General features: G+C 41.4%; 3 protein-coding genes across 4 annotated transcripts; 2 read left to right on the top strand and 1 right to left on the bottom strand.

Annotated features, from left to right (window-relative positions):
* The first annotated feature begins 1,175 nt into the window (after positions 1-1,175).
* On the top strand, positions 1,176-15,154 carry tmem184ba (transmembrane protein 184ba). Of its 2 annotated transcripts, XM_084341379.1 has the most exons (10): positions 1,176-1,508; positions 1,601-1,647; positions 3,634-3,867; positions 4,953-5,118; positions 8,269-8,359; positions 8,533-8,700; positions 10,632-10,801; positions 10,896-11,090; positions 11,352-11,378; positions 12,049-15,154. In XM_084341379.1, the coding sequence occupies exons 3-10, from the start codon at positions 3,634-3,636 to the stop codon at positions 12,276-12,278; spliced, it is 1,281 nt and encodes a 426-aa protein (XP_084197505.1). In that variant the 5' UTR covers positions 1,176-1,508; positions 1,601-1,647; the 3' UTR covers positions 12,279-15,154. The 2 variants fall into 2 exon arrangements, with proteins under 2 accessions (XP_084197505.1, XP_084197506.1); XM_084341380.1 differs by lacking the exon at positions 11,352-11,378.
* A 651-nt stretch (positions 15,155-15,805) lies between these two features.
* Positions 15,806-23,053, bottom strand: maff (v-maf avian musculoaponeurotic fibrosarcoma oncogene homolog F). The gene is given in 5 exon segments (XM_084342669.1): positions 15,806-18,768; positions 19,132-19,179; positions 19,181-19,221; positions 19,224-19,225; positions 22,903-23,053. Coding segments are annotated over 5 exon segments (624 nt in total). The 5' UTR covers positions 22,992-23,053; the 3' UTR covers positions 15,806-18,324.
* A 1,355-nt stretch (positions 23,054-24,408) lies between these two features.
* Positions 24,409-26,699, top strand: tomm22 (translocase of outer mitochondrial membrane 22 homolog (yeast)). The gene is made up of 4 exons (XM_084342670.1): positions 24,409-24,718; positions 25,181-25,299; positions 25,503-25,620; positions 25,719-26,699. Exons 1-4 carry the CDS (start codon positions 24,629-24,631, stop codon positions 25,791-25,793), a joined length of 402 nt encoding a protein of 133 aa, XP_084198796.1. The 5' UTR covers positions 24,409-24,628; the 3' UTR covers positions 25,794-26,699.
* Positions 26,700-27,460: the final 761 nt, after the last annotated feature.

Genomic DNA, 27,460 nt, shown 5'->3' with positions numbered 1-27,460 from the left:
TGGCATAACTCACTGTGGTATTGGATCTAGCTGTCATTATTTAATGTTATAAGCTACACATGTGCTTTTCCTGCAATAACAAGTCACAATGTCTCCAATTAAAAAAGGGCCACAGGCAATGTGTATTTTTATAGCCCCTTACAATGACAAGACTGTTCAACATGCTTTACATAAGAGAAAGGCACTGAGAGAAGAAGTATAACAAAAACACTATGAAAAAAAGAAATTTAGGACATTTAGAAAGGTTTTAAAAGAGTCAAATGAAGTACACAATCATCTGCAAGGTTCATAGCTCATTTGTGTTTTGTTTTGACTCTGGGGACAGTAAGCAGACCTGTTTGAGACCACATGAGAGTCGATAGGCAGGATTTTAGAACGGAAACCCCACCCAACAAAGAAATCTCTGATCAAACAACAAACCAACAAATGCCTGTGAGATTGTCTTACTATCTAAAGAAAAATCACAATATTTTATGCTTGGTTCATTCATTTAACTAGCGATTATAAGTTCCTCACTAATTATTTCCCTTTGTTATGACCAGTACAATATGTCATTCTGATGGAATACTAAATGTTATGCCTAAAAAAAGACAAAAAACCCCAAACATATTTAGTATAAAATATATTAGATATTTAGTAAAAAAGAAAATTTTTAAAAAGTCATAAGTCAGCCTTTAAAACTATGACATATGTGTGTAATTGTAAAATATAGATTTCTCTTAAAGGTGCTATTTGTAAGAAAAGTTGATCTTTTCACTCAAATATAAATTTGAGTGTCCTTGTGAGGAAAAGTAAAACAAAGTCCATAAAGGGTTTTTAAATTGAAGAACTCAAAATTGATGTAACGTCACAAAAGTACCATCAACAACCAATACCAGCACCCACTGTGGAGTATGTGGTGCCCACACACACTGACGACTATACAGTTAGGACAGGAAAACAAATAAGTCGTCATTAAGTGTGTAGGAGCAGTGTTCACCGTGTCCTCCACAACACGCAGTCCCACTGCTGCTGAACCGAGAATAGATCCGCGCATGCTCAGTGTTGGATAAAGAAACTCCGCCCTCTTCCGGATTATTAATGGTATTCTGCGTGTGATTGGCCGAACGGGCTCATCCTCGCGGAGTGGGCGGGGCGCTTGCGATCTGTAGTTAATCCGACAGGGATTGGTTTTGAAGTCAAGCGGAGTGGAGAAAGATGAGCGGTGAGGAATGACGAAGTTCACTGGTTTAACTCCGAAAACACCGACTTTAGACGAAGTTATTGCGCGGACGGAGTCACTAAAAGGATTACAGAGACGTGTTTTTACATGAGCGACAAACTTTAGAGGTGAGTTTTTGGGGGGAGACGCAGAGGTTGACGGGGCAGTCCGCCGAGGGCTCAACATGGATGTCCGGGGAGCAACGGTGCGGCTCTGAGGAGGAATTAAGGCCGTTTCTGGTTTAACGTTATTTCTGGTCGTGAGACGGTGTTTAGGGGGATTTTTAAAGCAGCAGCCTATCAACCAGGTGAGCCAAGCCTTCATAACAGGTTAGAAATACTTTGTCTTTCCATAACGCGTCTGTACCCGACTAATAAAGTGTCCCTTTCTCAATTACAGGCTTTATATTCAAGTGAATCCGTGAATTGTTGAAGCTATTTGCTAAGGTAAGTCAACGCTTTGCTACTTGTGGTTCTTTTGTTTGGAGTTTAGCGTCATTTCCGTATTATTTCAACTTGTTAAATCAGAGTTATTTACTCGCAGCAGTACAATAAAACCACTGTTATGGAAATAATGCTAAGACAGACGTGCCAAAATGTTTGAGTGGCTTTCTGCTGGGTAAATCCCGGTGTTGTTGTTGTTGCTTCAGCAAGTATGATAATCCAGTCTGGCTGTCACCCATATCATTACTTGCTATGAATTATAAACACACCCTGTCTGCTCCCCCATCACCCCCTTTCCATCTGTTGCTTTATTACAGACCCCCCCGAGTGTGTGTGTATGTGTTGTGTGTGTGTGTGTGTGTTGTGTGTGTGTGTGTGTGTGTGTGTGTGTGTGTGTGTGGACTGACCTTTTTTGCCTTTCAAATGAAACACACAGATGTCCCTTTGCTCCAGCACAGCATTTCACTGTCACTGGTATTGTGTGTGTGTGTGAGAGAGAGAGTGTGTGTGGCTGCTGATGCCTTCACTTCTCCTTGTCGACATGTGGATCTGCTGATCCCTGGCAAACCAATACAAATGACCTGCTGTGTCTCTCTCTCTCACACACATACACACACACATACACACACACACACACACACAGAGACGTACACACGCGCGCACACACACACAGGTTACACATGCACACAAACAACAAAACCATAACTCCTCTCAGGCTCGCATATAAAAGCGTGAAAGCGGCCTAATTCATTTTATCGAACCACCAAATCCAATCACTTGAGTTTAATGTGATTAGTGTCGTAAAGTAACTAAATGGTGGTGTGTGTGTGTGTGTGTGTCATTGTCGGTGCTGTTTGTTCAATGTCCTATGTGACTTTTGGTTGCCATGCTACTTTGGCAGATGAGACATGATAGGTCAGAATGAAAGACACCCCCTCTCACCGTCTCTCTCTTATTCAGTGGCCATTTTAACGCTTTTGCCCACTCTTTTCATTTTTCATTTTCTCTATTTGTTTCTGAAATTACCTGTGGGTGAATTTGCGTCAGCCCCCACTACACCTCCATATCATGAAGGTCTCTGTCTCCCCCAAGCTCAGTCTAACATGACAACTGTCTTGTCACTGCACAAGAACGAACAAACACCCTGAGAACATGTCTGTGCCACCTTGGAGACAGTGACAAGCTCCTGCTTATGTAACGTGTCCTCTGGCCACTTCAAGTCCAGTCATCTTTAGGAGATGGAAGTGGATTTGGCAGCGTATGTATGTCTTTTGTTCATCGCCATCTAATTTTGTCAGGCTACAGGCTGTTGATTCTTGTTTGACTCACTAGTCAGACATGGAAGGACATGTGAATATCGGACGTGGGAAAAACATGTTATTTCCAAGGTTAGCTGTGAAAAAAATTTGTTTTAAATCAAATCAAAGAGCACTTTCTTATAGATCTTGCCATTTTGTCCGACCTTTCAGTCATCATACTAGGAGGAATCAATGAAGCGTTAAAATACCAGAATGCCCTGCAGCCAAATGACACGTTGCCTTCTGTAAACTTAAAAAAAAACACAGTATGCCATCAAGCTCACACGCTCCACCTAAAACCGCAGATGATTTGTAGATGTTCAGGCAAATTATCTGGCAGCAGACAAATGGCATTCCGGGACATGTAGGAACTAACAAAATCAATTGTCTTTCCTTAAGGCAATAGAGAATCCATTTTACAAATGGCACGCTCACACACATCCTTCACTCGCATGAGTCACGACATGTCGACCTGCAGTGTATCTGTGTTTATCCTCTATCTGCTTTCCTATCTCAGATTACACATGACTCTGATGACATAGAGTGTGTGATCTATATTCCAGGTGGAAATGGATGTTCATACTTTATGAATTGTGTCGCACATGGTACTGTTTGAGTTTCAGTGGGTTCAATATGTACAGACACACGGACTATAACTGATATGTCCCCTATTGTGTCGTGTCATCTCCAGATGTTGAGACTGTGGAGGCGAGACGTGCCGCTCTCAGAGAGGCTGGGGGAGGACTCTCCTCTGGCCGCAGCACCTGGCCCCCCACCAACAGCGGCCCCGACTGGCCCCAACATTTCATGGCTCCCTGAAGCCCCACTGCTGAGCCAAGACCAGCCTATCTTCCTCATGACTCCCGCAGCGCAGGCTGTGTCTGGCTTCTTCGTCTGGACAGCACTCATCCTCACCTGCCACCAGGTAACTGATTCCATACAGCACAAAGTGGGGGGGTTAAATCATCTGGTCTTTAATAATACTAATTTACTTAGCAGGAGATCAGAGTAAAGTTTTTACAAGTTGTTTTGTTATGATATGGGGGTATTTGTCAGGGGCAAGATTTGAGAAGTTCAGAGTAGGTATTACAATACAAACAGAACAGTTTGTGAAGGCAATTGAGACAGTCATGTAAACATCACAGTCTGGATAAAAATATGCACTAATGTTACCTCGTGCTTCCTGTGTTGATACAGACTAAAACTAAAGACATTTCCTGTATATCTTTATTTTATTGTATGTAGATTTGTAAGTACATGATATTTCAGTTTCTAAAGGCCAGTTTTTATTTTCATTACAGTTCACTAAAATTCCACTCCTAGGTTTTTAGTTCAGTTTTAATTAACCATGCTAGAGATATAGATGTTGAGATTTGACTCAGCAAAGTGGTCACAAAGATTTAAAAACTGGATTCGGCAGGCAGGTGTGTGTATCTGGTGTGCTGTTTAATGCATAGGTGACGTAATCCTGCAAACACACACATCTGCTCAGGCCCAGAGAAGGGCAGAGGTTGCTTGGCAACATCCCTCAGCAGGTGTTTGTGATACAGAGCATGACTACGCACAAACACACACACATACACATACACACAAAGGTGAAACTTTATCCAGGTGAATGAAAAGGCTGTATGAAATCTGTCTGAAAAACAAAAAGCTGAATGCAGTCAGACTTTTTCTCTTTCACACATCCCTGTGAGATGATGTCAGGTAATGTATTGATCGTTAAGGTCAGTGACATTGACAGACCCAGAGACATTAATGATACACAGGCTTATCTTTCTACACAGGAGTTTAAGCCCTTTGATGCAGGCCTATAGTTGATAACAGAGAAAGAACACAGAAGCAGCTTTTTTACTCATGCCCCAAAGCTGTGGAACATGCTGCTTTTACCCCAGCGTGCACCATTCGCTTTATTTTATGCTGGCATCGTGCTGATGTTGTAACTTAAAAAAGTCTGTTACAGAATTCTAAGTGGTGTATATAAGTGTCTTTTTCTTCTGTTTGTCCCAGATCTACATGCACCTACGTTTCTATAGCTCACCTAGGGAGCAGCGCCATATCGTACGGATCCTCTTCATTGTTCCCATCTACGCCTTCGACTCTTGGCTCAGCCTCCTCTTTTTCACCAATGACCAGTACTACGTGTACTTCGACACCATCAGGGACTGTTATGAGGGTAAGGACATACATTTGTCTTTCCGTGGAGTTAAGTCTGCGATGTGCCGTGATGATGCAGTTTCATTAATGACAAGAATCGGCAGACAACGAGGGTGGGGGCAAAAAAATCAATCAACTCTTTTGACAGTACAGTGCAAGAACAACTGTTGCCTCAAGCTAAAATCATTATGTTCACACAATGGTCACTGTCAGTTGACATGTTTAGTAATTTTTATACCCACCCATTGTCAGTCTAGGTACAGCTAGGCGATATGGCCTTGAAATGATATCACAATATATACCCTAATATTTGGAAAGTTTCTCAAAAATAAATATTCAGACTGTGTAAGTATTAAAGCAAGTGGAATAGTCTGGTAAATTCAGGAAATGACATCACTTCACTGAATGCAGCCTTTAAAACAGGAAAGGAAAGCACTTCTGCTATATTTTATAGTTTTTTGATAATGATATAATGACATATTGCCCGTAAAGACCCATTAAATGGCACTTGTTGTGATACTGCTGATGGATAGAAGTTACTGATTATAATCCTTTCCACCTCACTGTGGGCAAGTTTTCCAGTTGAGTTGTTGAAACACATTGTGATCAAATCAGGTTGGAACAGTCTGTTTTTTCTATCCATAACAGATTATTCCACCCACACACTCAGTGTTTATTTTGCAAAGTGCCCTCTCACCCTTATTAGATTCCTGCCTTTTCCATTGTATACTGAACCTGTGTTTAACTGTTTACCAGATTATTAATTGTCTTCTTTTATTAACTCTCTTGTTTTGGACTGAGAGGCTTGAAATGAACCCTTATGTAACTTTGGAGGATGTTGGCGATTGATGGGACTGTTGGGACTTTTAGTTTTTAATTACATTTTTAAATGTGATTGTCTGTTTTGTAATTCTGTAAATCTTATTTGTTACATCTTACTGTAACGTTTTCACCACTACCGCTGTGCCAGATCTTATCCTGCTTGTTCAGATTTTTTTTTAATACGTACAATGATTCAGAAGTGTCCATATGTATTTGGACAGGAGCTACTTTTCATTGCCAAATTGCTGCTGCTTTGCTGAGCGGATGGATGACGCACACAAAACTAATGCGGCCTGATGCTTTGTATCTCTGACTATTGATAAATTCTTAAATTGGCAGAAAGTGTTGAAAGGCGGCTGACTGCCTCCGCTCCTCTTTCTCCAGAGTCAGCAGTGACGATCAGGATAGAAATAGTCCACTTGCTGTGACACTTAATCGGACGTCACTTCCGGTGTTAGCAAACTGATGATCTCACTTGTAGATCGGGGAACTCTATGTCTGCTTTTGGCAGGAAGTGCCGTCAGTACTGTGTTCATCATATCTCTCCCTTAGACAGACATCTTTCCTCCTCCTTCTATTTCTTCTCCTCTTCTCTTGACATGACTTCCAGACTTCTACATCACTCTCAGATCTTTTCCAGTACATTTCCTTCTCCTCCTCTTATGATTGCGTACTCCTTCTCTTCCCCTTGCTCTCTTCCTTCTGTTTGCCTTCCCACAATGCTGCTGAGCCCTGCCCAGATCTTCTCCTCTGCGAGGATGGACCGACCTGTTGCATGGCAACTGCGCTCACAAATCTTCCTCATCAGTCAGGATGGCTGCGTCAGATAATGAGTTTCTCTCAACCAAACTCGCTGCAAAGTTCCCATTCTCATTGCATGTAGGCCTACTGTATCACCGTGGCAACTAGCTCTGCTGACGGTGGTCCTTGGAGAGAAGTGAAAGAGCCTAATGGTAAACAGCTGAGACACCGACAGAGCTACTTGGAGCAGATAAACCAGCTCTCATCACTCAGCTCTGTACACTAGCGTTTGTGCTTACGTCAGACAGTGAACTGGCATGTACGGCATCTTATTACCAAATTTTGTCTGACATCAGACAGAAGGCAGTGACGAATTTCTAGTGTGGGTGGGTGGGGTGGAGTAGAGGTGAACTCAGAGTGAGAAATGGAAATGTATTAACTCAGCTGATGTAACAAGAATCACTGCCAGCAGTGCAGCTGCTTTGAGATCAGTGTTGTGACACAACACTGCAACACGCACACACACACACACACACACACACACACACACACACACACACACACACACACACACACACACACACACCATGGCACACACCCAGGATTTGACACATTTTCACACTTTCACGGCTAACTGATATACACCCATGACGCTCACCTTTTTTTTACCTCACATGCACAGTCACACAACCACATCCCCCCCCGAGAGAGTGTGTGTGTTAACAGGATTAGCCTGGCTGTGTTTTTTATGAGCTTCTTGGTCGTCATCGCCCCTCTCACTGAAGCTGCACAGAGGAGAGATAATCCACTGGTCACAAGAGCGAGTTAGGTGAACATCAGTTTCACAGAGAGGGGTGTGTGTGTGTGTGTGTGTGTGTGTGTGTCTGTGTGTCTGTGTGTGTGTGTGTGTGTGTGTGTGTGTGACTTTGAGGTCATACCTCAGTACAGTTTCTGGAACTTCCAAAACAAGTGTGACAGGAAGTGATGTGTTGACAGCTTGGGGGTCTGTGGGCTCTGTTCATTTTAGTGTTTGGTATTACAGTTGAAGAAGTTTGCCCACATGTTTTTTAGTTGTTTAGTTTTTCTAGTTGTCATTTGTAGCTGCTGTTGTGCAAAGTTTCAAACTGTGCTTGAATATTTCAAGTATAATGCATTCTGTTTAATCGGTGTTCACATGGCTACTTAAAGTGTTAGTTTGTTTGTTTCAGCAGGAAAAGCACAGGTGTGAATAATGAAGTTAACAATGACTGAACTCCATTTAGCATCCTCAGTTTCATTGTCCTGGTGTTGTGCATGCTGTCTCAATGGCATGCTGTCATGGCCTGAATAAAGCAGTCATGGTCAATGTTATTAGTTAAAGAGAGAACAATAAATAGAAAACAAAACAACAAATAAAAACAAATAAAAGTTCTTTGAAAATAATATTTCCTCATGCATACTTCATTTTTAATATGAAGTGACTACATAATTCCAAGGTCTAGCCAAATAGAACCGTCTCAAACATCTTTTATGGCCTGTGCAGAGCTACCATGATTACTACAATGAGTAAATAATGTCAGTGCAGCGATAATAACAACCGACCCTCTGTCTCCTTGTTTCTCTCCAGCGTTCGTCATTTACAACTTCCTCAGTCTGTGCTATGAATACCTGGGAGGAGAGAGCGCCATCATGGCTGAGATCAGAGGGAAACCCATCGAGTAAGTTAATGAAGGAGATTTAAACAATATTTGTTTCCAAACTAGCATGAAACAAGCAGATTCAAAGCAATTAATGTGCTTATTATCCTGCAAGTTTTGCTGCTAATACACTTAATTCACCCCTGATGTCAGAACTGACCATAACGTAAAACTTTGGTGTGTTGTCCCATCAGATCTAGCTGTATGTACGGTACCTGCTGTCTGAGGGGGAAGGCCTACTCCATCGGCTTCCTGCGGTTCTGTAAGCAAGCCACTCTTCAGTTCTGCGTGGTCAAACCGCTCATGGCCATCATCACAGTCATCCTGCAGGCCTACGGCAAATACAAGGATGGAGACTTTAAGTAAGTGCTGCAGAGTCTTGAATCTTTTTGTTTTATGCTGCTCTATACTTGTACTCTGCTACATTTCAGAGGGAAATATTTGACTTTTTACACTACACTTATTTGACAGCTTTAGTTTTTTTTTCAAATGAATGTTTGTGCAGACAAAACATGACAAAAGATTAGTCAATTAATCAATTAGGCGATGAACAGAAAATTAATGAGCACCTATTTTACTAAGTAATCAAAAGTTGTTGTTTTTTTTTAAGCAAAAATGCCAAACATTTAATGGTTCAAGTAAATGGTTCAATAAACCAATGGGTCAATACAGTGCCTGTAAAAAGTATTCACCCCCTTAATTGTTTTCCCCTTTTATTGCTTTTATAAATGGAATCATGGTCAATATAAATTGGCTTTTTAGACCAAAAAGAAATGTCAATGTTAAAGTGAAAACAGATTTTTACAAAGTAATGTCAATTAATTAAAAATATATAATGTAAAATAAGTAATTGCATAAATAATCACCCCTTTTAAAGTGACTGACCTAATTCAACAGAGGTCCAGCCAATTGGTGCTAGTAGTCTCACAATTAGTGAAATGGAGATTACCTGAGTGCAGTGAATCTGTCTCAAGTGATTGTTGTATAAAGACACCTGTGTCTGAAGGTCCATACGGATACAAAAACATTTCCAAGTCACTGAACATCCCCTGGAGTACAGTTAAATCCGCCATTAAGTAATAGAAGGAATATGGCACACAAATCTGTCTAGAGCAGGCCCTCCTCACAAACTGAGTGACTGTGCAAGAAGGAGACTAGTTAGGTAGGCCGCCAGGACACCTATGACTACTCCAAAGGAGTTAAAAGCTTCAGCAGCTGAGATGGATGAGGCTCTGCATACAACAACTGTTGCTAGGGTTCTTCACCAGTCAAAGCTTTATGGGAGTGTGGCAAAGAGAAAGCCACTGTCGAAGAAAGCTCATTAAATCTCCACTAGAGTTCATGCAAAGGCATGTGGGAGACTCCAAGGTCAACTGGAAGAAGGTTCTTTGGTCTGATGAGACCAAAATTGAGCTTTTTGGCCATGAGACTAGACGCTATGTTTGTCAGACACCAAACACTGCACATGACCACAGACACACCGTCCCCACCGTGAAGCGTGGTGGTGGCAGCGTCATGCTGTGAGGATGCTTCTCAGCAGCAGGCCCTGGAAGGCTTGTAAAGGTAGAGGGTAAAATCAATGGAGCAAAATGTAGGGAAATCCTGGAGGACAACCTGATTCGGTCTGCAAGAGAACTACGACTTGGGAGAAGATTTATTTTCCAAGAGTTAAAGCCCAGACCTCAATCCAATAGAGAATTTGTGGCAAACTGCAGTTTGCAGATGTTGAAGCCTGATTGAGACCTGTCCAAACAGACTCAGTGCTGTGATTGCATTGCTAATTTTACATTACATATTTTTAATTAATTGACATTACTTTGTAGAAATCTGTTTTCACTTAGAGTTTTTGATGTATTTTTTTTTGTCATAAAAGCCAAAGTATATTCACCATGATGCCATCTATAAAATCAATAAAAGGGGAAAACAATTAAGGGGGTGTACTTTTTTGAAGGCACTGTATTCTTATTGACTGAGCTAGTAATGAGAACACAGAAGTAGTTACCTAAACAGCAGCTTGCAAGCACATCAGATTCAGTACAGAGAAACAGCCATTCAAAACAGTTTATGAAGATGCTACCAAATTTAGAAAAAAAAACCAGTGGATTACTCTTTTAATTTTTAGATTAATTGAGTGTTCCAGACTTCACCTCACCATCACCTCCTCCTGTAATCGTTTCATTTATCCCTAATGGGAGATTAAGGCTTTTAGCATGACCGTCAACAATAAAAATCAGAACAGCGACCCATAAATCAACACCTCTAACATCGTTGTCTCTGACTTCTCTCTCCACAGTGTTGCTGGCGGTTACCTCTACGTGACCATCATCTACAACATCTCAGTCAGCTTGTCTCTGTACGCCCTCTTCCTCTTCTACTTCTCCACCAGGGAGCTGCTCAGCCCATACAGCCCCATGCTCAAGTTCCTGATGGTCAAGTCGGTCATCTTCCTCTCCTTCTGGCAGGGTAGGGACCACACATGCACAACATCCTTTTTATTAAAAGTGTACGTAAAATTTGTTTTATCTTCATCAAGTAACATCTTATCACCTGTGGTCAGGCATGTTGCTCGCCATCCTGGAGAAGTGCGGCGCCATCCCCCAGATTAACTCGGTGGAGGTGTCCGTTGGCGAGGGGACGGTTGCCGCTGGGTACCAGAACTTCATCATTTGCATCGAGATGTTTTTCGCGGCGCTGGCTCTGCGTCACGCTTTCACATACAGAGTCTACATGGACAAGAGTCTGGACTCGCATGGTGAGAACGGGGAAAAAAAGAAGGATGTTTACAGTAGATGTTTGGAATGACGAGTATGATGACGAGTTAACTGCATTTTTACTAACGCAGTATAAAAGGAAAAATCCTCTAAAATCTCTTTACATCTGTTCCTCCTCCTTTAATCTTTTACTTTTAACACTCTTCTTCCATCACTCATGTTTTTTTTGGGTCATTTTCTCCCTTCCTGTTTCTGCACACCCATCTTTATTTGTATCTTTTCCTCTCTGCTGCGTCATAAAGGACCTGTTCCTACATATGGAGAGTTTGGTAGGTTAACCACTGTTGACGTTTACTCCCTAATCCCTCCTTTTCCTCTCATGCTGCCACTGTTTAGCTAGTCATGTCCTTCCAAGATGTATTAAGTTAGTTTCTGTTCTGTTTTTGTTTGAATGTGATTGGTTCTGTTTATGTGTCACCCTTTTTTTTCTGCTCCTGAATCATTCTCATCCTCTTTTACTGTTCCTTCCTGTCTTGCTTCCCTCTAAATCCCTTTCCATTCCCTCTCTTTAAATCACATCCATGGTCTCTGATTTCTCTTTCAGCCATTCCCTCCTTTTGTCTCGCTGCTTAAATCACAGCCCCCCCAATTCTTGTCTTCTCCCCATTTTAGCCCCTTCCTTTCGTCTCCTTCCACTAAATCACTCCTTTCCCACTCCTGTTGTCTCATCCTTCCCCCTACCTTCCCCTTTTTCTCCTCCTCCTTTCCTCTTCATGTGATTCGCTCCCACATCCCTGCCTAAATCATCATAAGTCCTCCCTTAATGTTTTATTTTTTCTTTCACCCTTTTCCTTCCTCTCCTTACTTTCTCTCCTCTAAATCACCCATCATTCCCCCTCCCCACTGCCCTTTTCTATCCTTTTCCTCCTCCTTTAACTCTTTCTCTTTGACCTTCCGTCCGGACGTCTATAACTCTCTCATCTCGTCCACCTCCCGCAGGCCGCTGTGCCCCCATGAAAAGCATCTCCAGCAGCCTGAAGGAGACCATGAACCCAGGCGACATGGTCCAGGATGCCATCCACAACTTCTCCCCGGCCTACCAGCAATACACCCAGCAGTCTACGCTGGAGCAGGGGGCGCCTCCGCCCGTCTGCCGCACCCACAGCACCATCAGTGGCCGCGGCGACACAGAGAAGACCCTCCTGCTCAGCTCCGACGACGAGTTCTAGAGCAGGAAGCGCTTCCAGCTGAATCTGATTCAGACTGTTTTAATGGAGGATTCTTCCTCCTGTTTTTGAGACTGATGTTCAATAAGAGGAAACATTTCCCAGGCGTCTTATTTAAGCCTTTTTGGTGTTAAAACCACAAAATGAAAAGGGTTGTGTCTGTTTTTGGAAAGTCTGTGAGTCACATTTGTTCAAACTGAGTCATACTTGACTTTTGGAACACAAGTTTTCCAACTTGGTGAAAAGCTTCATTTCTCATTTCAGCTCAGTCATGTTTCCTTGGCTCCAGTGTGTTTGTCAGTGAACCTGTTCTAATGGATGTTGTTACTTTGTTCTGGTTCTGGATTGGTTTGCATTTTGAATGTCTTGTTGTTTTCAGAACGTCGTTGGCTGTGTTTATCAAGATTTCCCCAGTCATAAAAACCCTTAAGTTGAATTTTAATCTTTATTTTTCATGACTGGAAATTTTAATATCCTTTAAAAGTTCTGAACTTTTCATTTGTAAACTTGAAACTAATATTTAGAGCTTGGAATTGAATTTGCGAGTACATTTATCTGCTTCAAACGGAAGCTGTTTTCAGTATCGCCGCAGTAATAAAATGTGTTACAGAGTTATGGAAAATATATGTGCAGATCAACTGTAAGTGAACTCGGGGGGGACCCTGGTGTGTTGTGGGATTTTAAGGGAGATCCCTCATTGCAGTGTGGGTGTCAGATTTAAAGGGAAGCCAAACCAAAAACATGAGTTCAAGTCAGTCATATGGATCAATGTTGTTATTGATATTACAGATGAGAGCGTGGCAGAGCAGATTATACATTACACAGGACGTCTGCTCCAGGAGTGACGGGTAGCGGAGCTGCCCAGGATTACACTGGTGTAATTTGGGCGTTATTTGAAAGGATGGGATTAAAGCTCGAGCTGGTAGACCTCTGCAGACCACAATGTAGGTTAACTGGATTGAGGGAAAAGCAGAAGAGGAATATAGGTTAAAGCTAACTTTAGATGCCTGTTCTCAGTAGGGGAGCTCTATCATAGGAATTAAACCTTTCTGCAGTTAAAGCCAGAGAGTTAAAGTCAAACTGAAATTTAAATCCGGTCACTGTTTGTGCAAGAAAACAATTGAGCTATTGTGCAGAATTTTCTGTTTTACTGAAGAGAATAAACACATTTTAAGGCGTATTTGTGGAAACTGCCATTTTGGCTTCCTTTTGGGTGGGCGTTTCCCTTGGCAACAGGCAACTGACATCTGAGAGACTTAAGTTTTTATTCCAACTCTATCACACACACATAACATCAGTTATTAATAGATCAATTAATGAAACTTTTCTTTTTGGTAACAAGTTTTGGGCAAACAAGTGCACATGTTAGGAAAAGAGTTGAAGATATATAGATCTACTGATGTCTCTGGAGTTTAATTTCAGTTCGACCTGTTTTGAGTTGAGTTTTTCCACCCATCTTCACACCCTGATGTTCCTGATAGGCTCCAACTTAAGAATAACTAATATCCGTCCAAACCAAGTGAGTTTTTTGCATTATCCCTGACACACCCACTGTTATGACTTCTTTGTCAGGTTTCAGAAGGCTATTGTCATTTTTTTTGCTTGTATGGACTGAAGCTTAACTACATGTTAAACGGTTATTATCCTGAGATATGGTGTATTTGAAAGCTAAAAAAAACACTACAAACTGAATATTAGCACAGTGACATGGGAAAACATATTCATTTTATGCATTTACAATATGTTAGACACTCAATATTCTCTCAGTTAAAAATATCATGCTGCGTAAACTTGTCATGGTTGCATTTCTTTGACTTAACTACTCTTCTGTTCTTCCAGGCAGTCTTTTTCTGGCCGAGGGTTATTTTGTCCACATAATTGAAGTTCTTGAGTCACCCCCAATGAGTCATGCTGAGTCTGCCGATGTGTTTACTGTAACTACTTTCACTGCTCTGCTGTAGCTCTGTACAAACACCAGGGGGCTGTGTGGAGAGGACACATTCAGTCTTATCTACACACAGACAGGCAGTTATCACACACTTATAGCTTGGTACACTTGTAACAGAAAAAAGGCTTTGTCTGAGCACCAGTCTCTGTGTGCGTCTGTGTTGTTTCTTTGGAAAATGGATGCAAGCCCCAGCCTCAGACAGTGGTCACGGCGTGGTTCATAGTAGAGAAGCCTCGTCTGTCCACAGGAGCAGTGGTTTATTTTTGGGCCTTACTGAGAGTTGTCTGGCTTATTGCTTTGCTACTTTTTCAGTGGATCTAAACTGGATTATTTTGACCATGACTGAGCTTCGTCCAGCTTCAAATTGAACCATGTACTCCTTTATAAAGGCACTGGCCAGTTCATTGTGTTACATTTACAGTACACTGTATGTGCACACAGTGTAGATGTTTTCAACGTTGAACCGTGAATAAACACACCAATACTGAAAAAAAAGATCTGAATTTTTTTTATCATTTTATAATTTACAATTTAAAAGATGGTGTGTCAGTCGTACCACACTTTGAATGCCATAATTCATTGTCCAACTGAAGACACTATCATCCTCTTTCTCTTTGTTATTTGGTGACGTGTGAAACAGGTTTTTGTGAGATATAAATGAATATAGCTGAGAGGAAATGCCGTAGACTCATGTTGTGATTAAAGTCCACAGGAGGAGCTGTAGCCATGTATGTTGAAATAGTCATAAATGCTGTAAAGGAGGAGCACAGGAGAAAAAAAGGCCTAGTTTTCTATTTTTTAATTCATGACTGTCTTTTTTTTAAATTTCAGTGATGTTTTTGTTTTCAATTCTTTGTATATTATAAAGCTGCTCATGATGCTACTATTTCATGTCAAATGAATCTGAAGAAATAAAAGATATTTAGTCTGATATTTGAGTTGACTGCTTTGTTTTGGTAAAGCCACAGTATGTAAAAGTTTGAATTATTACCTTGAGATATGCTTCAAGACATATGCAAACACTATGTTCAATAACAATGTGTACCTTTGTAAGAAAGTTCTATTAACTGGTTAAAAATTCTTAAAATTGCGTCTTCTTCTCCCTCATTGAGAAATCCAGTTACGTCATTCATTACAAACCTGTACGACCATTAATCCCAAATATGCTGATCCTCTACTGCTGTCAAAATAAATGTTACAAAACGTAGCGTTGCATTAAACATATTATCTTAACACATGTAGGTCATCCATGTACTGTCCAATAAACACTGACCACAGCTAAAATGGCCCAGGCGGATTTAGCTCCGCTGAGGTAAACATCGTCAGTGTGCTGGTGTATGAGTCAGCATCTTTATCATTGTATGAAATGTGTATCTTAACATGACTTAGAAATTGTTTGTCTAGAATATGTCACAATATTAAGAGAAATAGTGCACAGTAAAGTGACTCATGGTCTCACTTCATGTCATCCTTGGTTTATATTTAAACTTGACTTCATCTTATCTGATCTGCAGAGATAAGCTTGTGCAACACATCCTGTAGATCCACTTCCTTTCTGTGTGCGTCGACCACAAACACACCGTTTTATGTACAATATGTACAACATTTATTATAATTAATATATAAAATAGACAATGTACTTAAATTTTCACAATAGAAAAAATACAAGTAATAAATACAAAAACCATTTTTGTTTTGCAGGTATTACAAAACATCCAGCACAGTTTGACAGATGTGACACGTTAAAATATTGAGAATAAATGCTTTTTGCCACAGATATTCATATAGCTAAATATATATGCCTCATATCTTTAAGGAGTTATTTGTCAACACAGTCTAATGCGTTACAATGCCTGCTTATAAATGATATTGCTAGCACTATTCAGTGGCCTCGACTCCATGAAGTCCAAGCCTGTCTGAGCACGTCTGGACTGAAACAGGCCTGTGACTGATGGAGGTTTTCAAGTGAATCAAAGCACCACCCCTTTCCATCTTCTTTCCCCGTCCGCCTTGCCTTACTTTCTTTCTCCATCCTCTGACAACACCTCAACCTTCTTATCTCCTCCTCATCTCCATCTTTCTTTTCCTTGATCTCCTCACTTGTCTTTTAACATCCCATGGATCTGCCCAACCCACCAATTCAGAAGTGACCTCAATTTTTCACACAAATAACATACAAATCAGCATAGAAAAATAATATCCCTCCAAGAATCCACTATGACAAGCCAGTACAAACATTGCAAAAACACACACACACAAAAAAAAATCATCATACAGCAATATGGCCATTGGCTTTGAGCATATTTCTACATAGCTAATAATTAACATTTTGTAAAGTAATCATCGTTGCCACACAACACAATAATTAGACGTGAGAATATCCCCGGACTAGTCATAAGTAAGTACTTCTGAAAACATATAGAACATCACAGCACTCGTTAGCTTGTCTTTTCATAATATCTACCTTTAAATACAAATAAAATATAGAATATATCTCTGATAAATGTCACTCAACATTTTCGTCTCTCAACGGCACGTACAAACAATACAAATAAGAAACACAGAACGGGAATGTATGCAGGAGGATTTGCATCGACTTGAACGTAATTCCTACCAGATGCCACTGCGCTTTTACACGTTTTTTCAGCAAAACGACCAACATCTGCTGCTGGGAGTCTACCAAGATATGAAAAAACGAAGCCACAGCAGACTGTAGCAAAGTCACTGCGCGGTAGGGATTGTGAAATGAGTGATGAGGGATTATAGCTCAGAGAATAGGAGAAACCTAAACAAAGAAATGTGCTGTCGTGAGCAGTCGAGACGGAGCGATTACAGTCTGTTTTGAAGCTTTTTCCCTCTTAGGTTTGTGTTCTTGTAACTCCAACATACACTGAAGGCACTGCATTGATGTGAAAAATGTGTACACAAAGCAGTACAAAACTACTTTTCGCCTCATGTGGAGGGGTGGAATAGGCAGGGAGGGAGTGGTGAATCAAAGACATTTCGCTGAGTGGTGAGCTTGAATGCAGCAACCTTTTTCTGGACTGTGTGACCTTTTTTGCTCCCAAAATCGTCACGACCCAAGCAAAGCTGTTAAGTGAATGTGAGCGATCCAGACGGATCTTATTGAAATTATCCTTTTTGAAAACTATTAAAACCTGCAAAAAATGTGACTGTATTAGCTTCTCCCATGACTGCGCCCTGCATATCAAGTGACGCCGAGGTTGAGAAACTTCATTAATGACTAACAGAAGTGACTCATACTTTGGGACACCTTCCTGCACAGTAGCAGAGACACATGTGCCAGGGTTGGTATAAAAAACAGCTAAAAACTGCGGACACTGTAGAGCTGGAAGAAGCTACGCACACGTTTGCTCCACCCTGTTGGTCAGGTGCCATACACTGAAGCAGAGAGAAGCCTTTCTGGAGCACAGAGGAGTGAGGGTGTACAGTAACTCTCGGTTGGTCTTGCTTCAGTCAGAGTCCAGGTAGTCAATGTCTACGTGTGTGAGGGATTTTGTGCATTGTATTTGTGTGTTTGTGTTTGTGTGTGTGTGTGTGTGTGTGTGTGTGTGTGTGTGTGTGTGTGTGTGTGTGTGTGTGTGAGAGACGACTAAGCGCATCAGTGCTCTGACACGCTGTTCACATTAAACCTGCTGCATCTGACGGCTTCTAAACAAACTTATTTTGCTAAATTTCAGTCAAATAAACTGCAGTGTCATAAAAGAGCATTAAGTGGAGGACACCTCCACCCGTCCTATACCGTTTTTAAACTGTTCCGAGCCATTGCTTTGGAAAACTAAGCGTAGCGGTTGTGTGTTCAGTGATGTTACACACCACTCGGTCAACACTGTGTCACACAGGAGTGACTGACTCCTGCACATAGAATCCAGCAGAATTTGGAAATGCGAACGAGGTGTAACTCAAACAAGTGTTTAGTATTTTCCTACTATTATTGTTTTCCTGTTCTCAACATTTGTGTATAGTCAATGTATGCATGTGAGCATGTGTGTGTGTGTGTGTCTGTGTGTGTGTGTGTGTGGGTGTGTTTGCATTGCAGGTTTTGCGCCCCCCCCCCCAGTCTGGTTCCAGGAGCTCCTTCTAGGACGGCTCGTGTTCTCTCTGTTGCTGAGGCTGTGGCGGACTCTTCACGATGGTGATAACTGAGGCGGTGTTGAGGCGCGGGGCCGTAGCCAGTAGGTGGCCCCCTCCGGCCTCCAGGCCCCTGGCGAACCTCTGGAGAGCAGCCAGACGGGCACCGAGCCCCTCCAGCTCTTTCCTCATGCCAGCGTTCTCAGCCCCGAGCCTCTCCACCTCCCTCTGGAGCTCCGTCTTCTGCTGCTCTAGCGCTTCGCGCTGGGAAACCCGTTTGACCCGGCAGCTAGCGGCGTAGCCCCGGTTCTTCAGGGTGCGGCGGCGCTGCTTCAGCTTCTGGATCTCCTCACGGGACAGGCCGCGCAGGTGGAGGTTCAGCTCTCGTACTGAGAGGGACATGAGCTCGCTGTCTGACAGGATGGGCACGTTCTCGCCGCACTCCTGTTTGACCTGAAGAGGAAGGAAGAGAAGAAAAAAGGCATTAAAAAATGGATCGATAGGGAGGAAAGTAAAACTTCTTTTCACCTAGAGCTACAACGATCAGTCAATTAATTGATTAGTCGATTAAAAAATTAACTGATAACTATTTTGACAACAGTTTCAGTCATTTTTCAAGCTAATATGTCAAATATGTGTATGGTAAATGAAGTCTTTTTGGACTGTTGGTTGAACAAAAGAAGGAATGTGACATTAATCGTGAAAATAATTGGCAAATTAATTGACAATGGAAGTTATTGTTAGTTGCCGTCCTGATTTTCAACACTGACGTTTTCCCTCCTGTGAAAACTGAGTTTCCTTTGTGGCTGTGTTTACCTTCAGGGCTTTGCTGCTTCTCTCTGTCGTCATGATCCGACTGTCTTCGTTGTTTTTCCCCCTCCCAAACACCAGTCAACACAGATACAACACACTGCAAGAACAGAAACAGGACACAAACAAAAAAAGGTAATGTTATCACATGTGACTCAGGCTATCATGCTGTTTTGGTCGGCGTCTGGCTTGACATTTACCATCCGCTCACAAGACAGCCAGTCATGCGCGATACAGAAAAGGAGAACCCACAGATTTTTCATGCTTCTCCAAACGCGCTCTCTCATTAAATTCTGTGGTTCGATATGAAAGGAAGAGGAGGTTTTGAAAGCAACGTGCCTTTCTCTGTTAGCAGGAATGGTGAGGAGGAAGTTATCATGTGTCTGCCCTTTGGTTGCTCAAAGCAGGTGTCCTAACCAATTCCCTCAACACTTCCTCTTGTCAACACCACACCAACGGCTCAAAACCCTCATTGTGAAAAAGTCTAAAGAAGAGAAAACTATTTTTATGGCGTGATATTTCAGTGAAAGAGACACAATAACCTCCACAATAAAACAGTTATTATTTTAACATGAAACCTACAATAAAACTCATTTTTCCTCAATTGCTCATTTCTGACATTAAATCAAAAATAGCAGACTAAAACACTGGCTCAGTTTAAAAACACCCTTAAATTGCTGCTTCCAGTAACAAGCGGTAATAACAGCGGCAGGAGTGTTTGTTTAAGTCTGGGCTGCCTTCACACTACTGTATTAGGAAATTCTCCCATTCTTCTTGCTGAGCACTTCACAGACTGCGTGGGGACTTCCTACACTCCTCTTAAGGTCAGCTCACTAATGTCATTCTGTGGGATTAAAGTCCAACATCTTAGTGGGCCAACTTGATTTTTGCTTCGTCACTTCTTGGTTGATAAGGCCGATCGTGCTGATGAAACAACTCTGCATTTAAACTTGAGGTCATTTTAGCAGTATTACATTTCACCTCCATCCTGACCAGAGCAGTCAGGAGAGAAACCACCGCGCAGCACGCTGATGATGAGGAGCCACACTGTGCTGACTGTACAGCAAAAAATACCTCTTGACATTAACGTTTACTTGAGACTGGCAAGTTCTACCTTGACATCATCAAACCACCGGGTGTTTTCCCCACGCAGCTTTTATAGAGTGAATGTTCTCACTTTCATATTTATTGTAACATTGGAATTTTCTTTCAGAACAATGCGCTTTCACTTGTATTCTTTCTATTAAAGAAGAACATGAAAAAAATGTTAAAGGGACAGTTCAACCAAAAATCAAAAATACATATTTGCCCTCTTACCTGTAGTGCTATTTAGGCATTTAGATTGTTTTGGTGTGAGTTGCCGTGTTCTGGAGATATCAGCCATAGAGACGCCTGCCTCTTTCTAATATAATGGAACTAGATGGCACGAGGCTTGTGGTGTTCAAAGCTCCAAAAATTAGTTTTTTTAAAAGCTCAACAGCAATGTCTCTTCCCAAAAATCCTGACCATGTAATCCACAGACCTTGTTTTGAGCAGTTTGATGTCGGAACTATTTTCTTTCTACCGAACTACATAAGGAAGCGTGCATCTACTCATGGACATGAGGTTCATACTTGTGACAGCGCCTGATGTAAACATTAATACCACCCTCCTTGGCTGGGCTGTTATGTTAGCTAGCCTCGCCTCTATGATTTGATGCACATTTCCTTCCATGTGTGACATGGTTGGCAGGTGCGGTTTGGTAGAAAGAAAACAGATCCAACATGAAACTGCTCACAACAAGGTCTGGATTATCTTGAGTAACCGGGTCATGATCTCTGGGGAAAAAAACAACTTTGCTGTTGAGTTTTTAACATGTATTTTTTTGGCGCCTTGAGCGTCACAACTGTCATCTGGTTCCATTATATTCAAGAGAAGGCAGACATCTCTAGGGCTATTATCTCCAAAACTAACACCAAAACAATGTAGATGGAGAAACAGTGCTACAACTAAGAGGAAAAATATGTGGTTTTGATGAGGGGTGAACTGACGCAAAGTTGCATGCCGACAAAATACAATCCAGAGGCTGCTGTTGACCTTTAAGCTGATTCACTGATGAGCTAAACTCCTTGCACTTTCATTTTTCTTTCAGAGTCAGACTGACGTAGAAGAGATCAGGCTGTAGCTGATTTTTTCCAACTCTTTCCTCTTGTTAATCTATCAATAACAAATTATTAAGAGAGCATGCTCTCTAACAGCAGTATGTGGCAGAGCCTTTGGGAGAGTCGGCTGTTGTAAGATTTCTTGAATTTTAAGAAATCTTAAAGTTGAACTGACATAATGTGAATCATTTAATATAATTTCAAGTTACTTTAAGTTGCTTTTCTGCTTGCTTTTCTATTGATCTACTGGTTTTCGTTACAGTGAGGGTGTAGTTATAAAGCGGTATTACACTTCTATACATGAGGTGTTTATATTTCAGTTTTACTATCATTTTGTTACCTTGTTTGTCCTCAATTTGCTTGCTAAATGAAAAACAACTAAAGCTTTCTTTGATGGCCTTTTCTTCCAGGACTCAAAACTGTCAAATCCAAAAAAGAGCAGACATTTGTGTCGACAGGAGTAGCTTCCCGGATGTAAACAGAAGACTTGATTTGTGCTCTCTTCAGCAACATTTCAGAAAACAAACAGGCTAACCATGCAGCCGGGTAGGAAGAGGGAACATACGAGCCAAGGGCCTCTTGAGTTCAAGCTAAAGAAAGAAAATGTTCTAGGAAACATTCCTTCATAACAGTAGAATAGGCTTAAACGTCACATGTAGGCCTACAACTCGTGTACAGGGGATGTTGCTCCACATCAGCTAAATAAAGCACATGGTAAAATGGTCTGTAGTTTGCTGACATAAACTGCATTTCCCGAAATGCGTGGGAAGTGGAGGTTGCAGCAACAGTGGCTGTCCAACCAGCCGGTGGACTCCGGCTGTAAACCATGAGACCGCCGCCGTTTCGTAAAGTCAGGGTGATTCAGCAATAAACCTCTGCTCAGCTCTGCTAAGACTGCCAGACCGTCCAAACCCAGGGAAAACAGCTGCGACCACGTCTTTATGTACTGGTCCAAACAGCACAGGGTATCGACGTTTGTACTTAACTATAAATATCACTTTAGAGGACATGGTACTTCTTGAATAACGCTACCACGGTGAAACGCAACAAGTGAACGCAGCACTGCCAAACGCAAGCTACAACTAACGAAACGGGTTTATATATACGCACTACTATCTAGTTTTTGTGGTTTTAAACGACTAAATAATACACAGCCAAGACAGGCCACTAATGGAAACGGTATTTACCCATCTAGCTCCATCCAGAATCCTTATAGGGAGAGGAGCTGGTCAGCTAGGGGTAAAGGCGCTGCTGCTATAGTAAACAGCCATCACGAGTGCCCTCGACATCCATTTTAGCAGGGCTTTAAATAATCTATTCAAAATATTTCAAACCATACTTTTACACAAGGAAGTGAGAAGCGTCTCTGGCTGCCATGTTTTGCGAGTATAAAGGCACAAATGTGAGAAGAATGGCCAAATTATCCGCATCATCTTAAACATGCTAGTAATGTTAACCGTTAGCAGCTAGCATCAACGGTGTCTGACGAGCTAAAGGAGATTAACGCAAACAGCTGCCTTGTCCTTGGTTGGTTGGCGAGCCCCGGCGGATACAAACCCTTTAGTGTTCGGCTGCTACCAACAAATTCAAGATATATATTTAATCGTTTAATAAAATGTAAAAAAAGATCATTTACCTGCTGGGTCGAAGCGACTCTGGCGACAAAATGTCAGTCCGCCTTTTCCCGGAATTACTCCGCTGCTCTCTGAGGTTGGATTCCTTCATTCATAAAAAACACAAGCGACAATGACGTCAGGTCTAAAGAATGAGGGCGGAGCTAACCCCGCCCCCGCGGCGTACTCCGGGAGGATGTAAACAAGGAATCCCTGCATCCCAGAACTTTTCCATGACCAGCCCCCCTCTGCTATTCCCAGCAACAACAAGTTCTCTGGAAGGAGATTTAAAAACCCCAAGACAGCCACACTTTACTGAGATTGTTTTCAATTAGCAGCCACATGATTGTAAAGTTAGAAATTCAACAGAATCCAACAATAAATTACATATACTGGAGCTAAAACCCAGACACATTAACAAACACTCATAGTTTCCAAAATAAGTGCTACATTATGCTGAATGAGTTTGTTTATGGCAGAGTCTATTTCACTGATAGAAATTAGACATCTATGTAAAAGTTTTCCACTCAGTGACTATTAGGATATTTAAGTTCACTGGAACCGTGTGTAGCTGCCAATAATAAAAAAAAAGATAAATGAAAATCCATAGAAGAAGCAGGAGAAAAGCCTACATCACAAATAGTCTACTTCTGAATATGCTCAATAGATCTACAAATGGCCAATTTCCATTTATCCACAGTTTCAAATTTACATTAGGAGCAACATTTGAACTATATTGTACATATTTATTTATTTATTTCCTTCTTGTTTTAACTTCTCCCAGTTTGGTTGGACTGTTATGTTCTGCTGCTGGTAGCCTGCCTTTGAACTGACTCCACATTACCCCATATGGGAATATTTGTGGTATTATATTTCCTGGCTGTAATCCAGCTCCCTTGAGTTGCAAAAGAGAGGCAAATTTTGGCATGTCAAGCACAAAATGGAGCATATAACAGCATAGCTAAAAGGGTTGTTATGTTGCACTTATATATATATATATATATATATATATATATATATATATATATATATATATATATATATATAGTTTTAACATTAATGTTAAAACTATATACTAGTGTTTCAGTGGTTTATTGGATAGGTGTTCGACCAATCTTTCAAAAGTGTTATAACTATGTATAAGCGCTCTTACAGTGTTAATGTACTATTATAGCATTATACGGGTGTTTTACCTGTGTTTAATTAGTGATATAAATGATACACTACGCTGTTGTGATTCATTAGTGCACTTTTCAAGTCACAATTGTAAAAGAAAGCAGTTTTATCTGCTATTTAAATATTCAGAATCAAAACCTAGGTTAGAAAATGATTTTTTTTTAAATCTATCTTCCAATGACGACTTTGTAGCTTCTGGATTTAATAAAAAACGCACGTACGTAATGTCAGTATTTTTAGCCAGTTAATCACATTCCTCATTTTTTTTTTTCTTTTTTACACCACGTGCTGTGAGACAGCCGCAGCGACAGGGGGCGCTGTTTACTTTTTGGTGACGTACAAACTGACCCCTGCCCTGCTCCCGTCATCCGTCCCTGACGATCCTCACGTTTTCTCGCTGTGACCTCAGACTGTCGTTAACCGATGCACGCCTCGTAGCCTTAGCTTTAATGAAAGCTGGAGGGAGCTAACCACAAATAAACTGTCTGTCGGTTTTAGTCTGTTTTCTAGCGACTTGCTCGCAGTACACATAGCTTTAACAAGCCGGCAGAGACTAGCGGGCTAGTAGGAGACATGGCCGGAATCGAGGAGCTTTCCCCCTCTGCGGGCCCGGTGTCCACTCGGCCCCCCGAGGACGAGATTGACGACGATGAAGATGAAGATGTAAGTGGGTAGTCATAGTGGGGTACTTCGGAAATGCGAATGAGAATAGAAAATTAACATAGACTAACAGTGGTTTAATTCCAGCTTGTCCTTTTCTTTGCTATACATGGCAAGCTAAAATGGCTGTACCAATGCTAACAGACTAGCTTCTTACCTAAGGTCCCTGGTTTGACAAACTGTGTCTGACTCTGTGGTCTGTCGCAAGCGTACAGAAATGTCAAAAGTAGTATCAAGTCTAATTAGCAGTCCATTTCATTATCATGTTATTATTTTGCATGTCATGACAGTAGCAGGAGAGTCTCTCACTGTGTAACACCAGACTTCAGTATGGACCAATTTATACATGTATGTGGATCTGTTTTGTCTGTGTGTTTTTATTCATGAGACGTGCTGCTTGATTGCATACTTAATCATAATTTTATTTGTCTGACATGTATGTTTGATTTGTGCTCCCTCCTTAAGCTGGATGAGACATTGATGGAGAGGTTGTGGGGCCTGACAGAGATGTTTCCTGACACAGTTCGCAGCGCTGCTGAGGTGTCTGCACAGTGCTCCGTCTCACTGGCCAAGAAGTTTTACAGGTATTTCTTCATGGTGGTCTTCTCTCACCTTATCCCTGCACGAATGTATACATTCGTAGCCCAGTAGATAAAGAGATTAACTGCTAATTCGTAGGATTGATCCCAGCAGCAGCCATTGGTTCTGTCTTTTCTTGAGCAAGACTCACATCTTCCAAATGGTTACACATTGAACAGAAACTAATCAAGCTGTTAACTTCTTTCAGTTTTTCCCGCTCTGCACTCTGGGTGGGTACTACCTCCTTCATGATCCTGGTGCTGCCTGTTGTGTTTGAGACAGAAAGACTACAGCTGGAGCAGCAGCAGCTACAACAGCAGAGACAGGTGGGTGTGTTAAACAACAGCTGAGAGAGCAGAGACTCATGCTGCACATGACAAGTACATGGATGAACAATCTAAATGATTGACTCTTTCCCTTCTAGATCCTGTTGGGGCCCAACACTGGAATGTCTGGCGGGATGCCGGGCATGATGCCTCCTGCACCTGGCAAGATTTGAGAGAAACGAAGGGCCAACGTGAACCTGAGAGCGGCTGCTGCCAGTGTAGCGCGGCCGGTTGCAAGGAGAGACAGCAAGACCAAGGAGGAGGGCTGCAGTTAAAATAAAAAGAAGCAAAGCTGTGTCAGAGGCGCAACATTAGGATCACTCCAACATATTGGATTGTCCAGTGGGATTGGAGGAGGAGGAGAATGTGATGCGTTTCTAACACTTCTTTCTCACTGTCTCTCCTTACTCCAACATCATGCAGAGACTTATTTCCAGGAGCACTGCTTCCATTTTGTTCTCTTTTTTAAAAAATAAATACTTATATAAACATGAATAATGTGTTCTCTAGGGGATAGCAGGTACAGATGGAAAAAGTGAAAGAAAAAAAATTGGAGGTTATCAATTGTATGTCTTGGTGTATGCAGTCTGAAGAATGTTGTGACGCTTGCGATATGTTGGCAGTTTTGTCCATCATCATGTGCTCGCTGGTGCCACTTCGATGTGGAGAATTTTGTTAATAAATTATCTGACAAACCGGTCTGATGCATTGTGGAACATACTGTAGACAAAAATAACTGATAAGAATGTGGTCTACAGAATGGCGTCTGTAGACTCAGTTCACTGGTGTACTACAGATGTAGAGAATGTCATAGTACAATGCCTCTCACATCAAACTGGCCACAGTAATTGTTTTATTATATTTCTGTAGTTTTAAACAACTGTTGTTTATATACAGCAACACTAGATTCAATGCTGCCCAGTCATTACTGTGTCCTTTCCAGTGAAAATAAGTGTAATACAACATAATTTTTTCAGGACAGGAAACGTGTCATGCATGAAGTTTTGATGCTAAATGTCTCAATATTACAGTTACACGTCCTGTCTTAAGATAATGTTCATTTCTCTGTTGTCATCCATGGGACAATTTACAATCTCTTGCCTCTCTTCAGTAAGCAAACCCATGTCTGTTTTGTGTTCAACATGACTGCAGTAATTAAAAACACCAAATCAAATAGAAAGTCAAGTGTTTATTTTTAGCTTGTGTGTTGTGCATTTGCACGAATGCGCTGTTATAAAACTGCCAATAAAGCTTTAAGGAGCGATGAATTAAAGACCAGATTAAATGATTAAACTATAATAAGGGACCTGGAGCACCGAAATGTAGTGCAGTTATATCAAGATTAACATTTAGACCTGTGCTTTTCCTGCTGTGACATGTCATAAACACGTGTCTGCAGTGAAAAAGGTGATGAAGATGAAGTTTTTATTATTCTATCATGTATACAACTATGTCCAGCCCCTTTGGGTTTACAAGACATCACAAATTACTATAAACCATATCCAGAATGCAACACACACATTATCAAACTATACAAAGAGTCCAGAAAAGAAAAATGTCTATGCACACTCTTTCAATGCCAGTGTCTAATGGTGCATTCACAGCTCTTTTCAGCTCAAAGGCCTAGAGTAGTGACTCGTGAGCATTTTAGAAGTTTCAAATCTGCGATAAAAGACTTTCAGGAGTTGTTCATGTTCCTGAAGGTCTTAAAGTGCGTCATAACTGTCGGTATTTGCAAGTATCGGTTCATTCATGGTTATGTCATGATACATTCATGGGTTATGTTCACCCAACTGATGAAATTATGATTTCCGACTGCACTTGAATGGGACAAAATCAC

This window comes from Pagrus pagrus, assembly GCF_965226575.1.
Source record: "Pagrus pagrus genome assembly, chromosome: 21".
Lineage (NCBI taxonomy): Eukaryota > Metazoa > Chordata > Actinopteri > Spariformes > Sparidae > Pagrus > Pagrus pagrus.
Note: the sequence above shows the minus strand (reverse complement) of the source record. Positions and strands in the feature narration are given on the sequence as shown.

Coding starts and splice junctions, on each gene's coding strand:
- tmem184ba (XM_084341379.1), top strand. CDS start 3,634: ATGTTGAGACTGTGGAGGCGAGACGTGCCGCTCTCAGAGAGGCTGGGG. Junction 11,091..11,351: donor CAAGAGTCTGGACTCGCATG/GTGAGAACGGGG, acceptor TGCGTCATAAAG/GACCTGTTCCTACATATGGA. Junction 11,379..12,048: donor TCCTACATATGGAGAGTTTG/GTAGGTTAACCA, acceptor CACCTCCCGCAG/GCCGCTGTGCCCCCATGAAA.
- tomm22 (XM_084342670.1), top strand. CDS start 24,629: ATGGCCGGAATCGAGGAGCTTTCCCCCTCTGCGGGCCCGGTGTCCACT. Junction 25,300..25,502: donor CTGGCCAAGAAGTTTTACAG/GTATTTCTTCAT, acceptor AACTTCTTTCAG/TTTTTCCCGCTCTGCACTCT. Junction 25,621..25,718: donor AGCTACAACAGCAGAGACAG/GTGGGTGTGTTA, acceptor TTTCCCTTCTAG/ATCCTGTTGGGGCCCAACAC.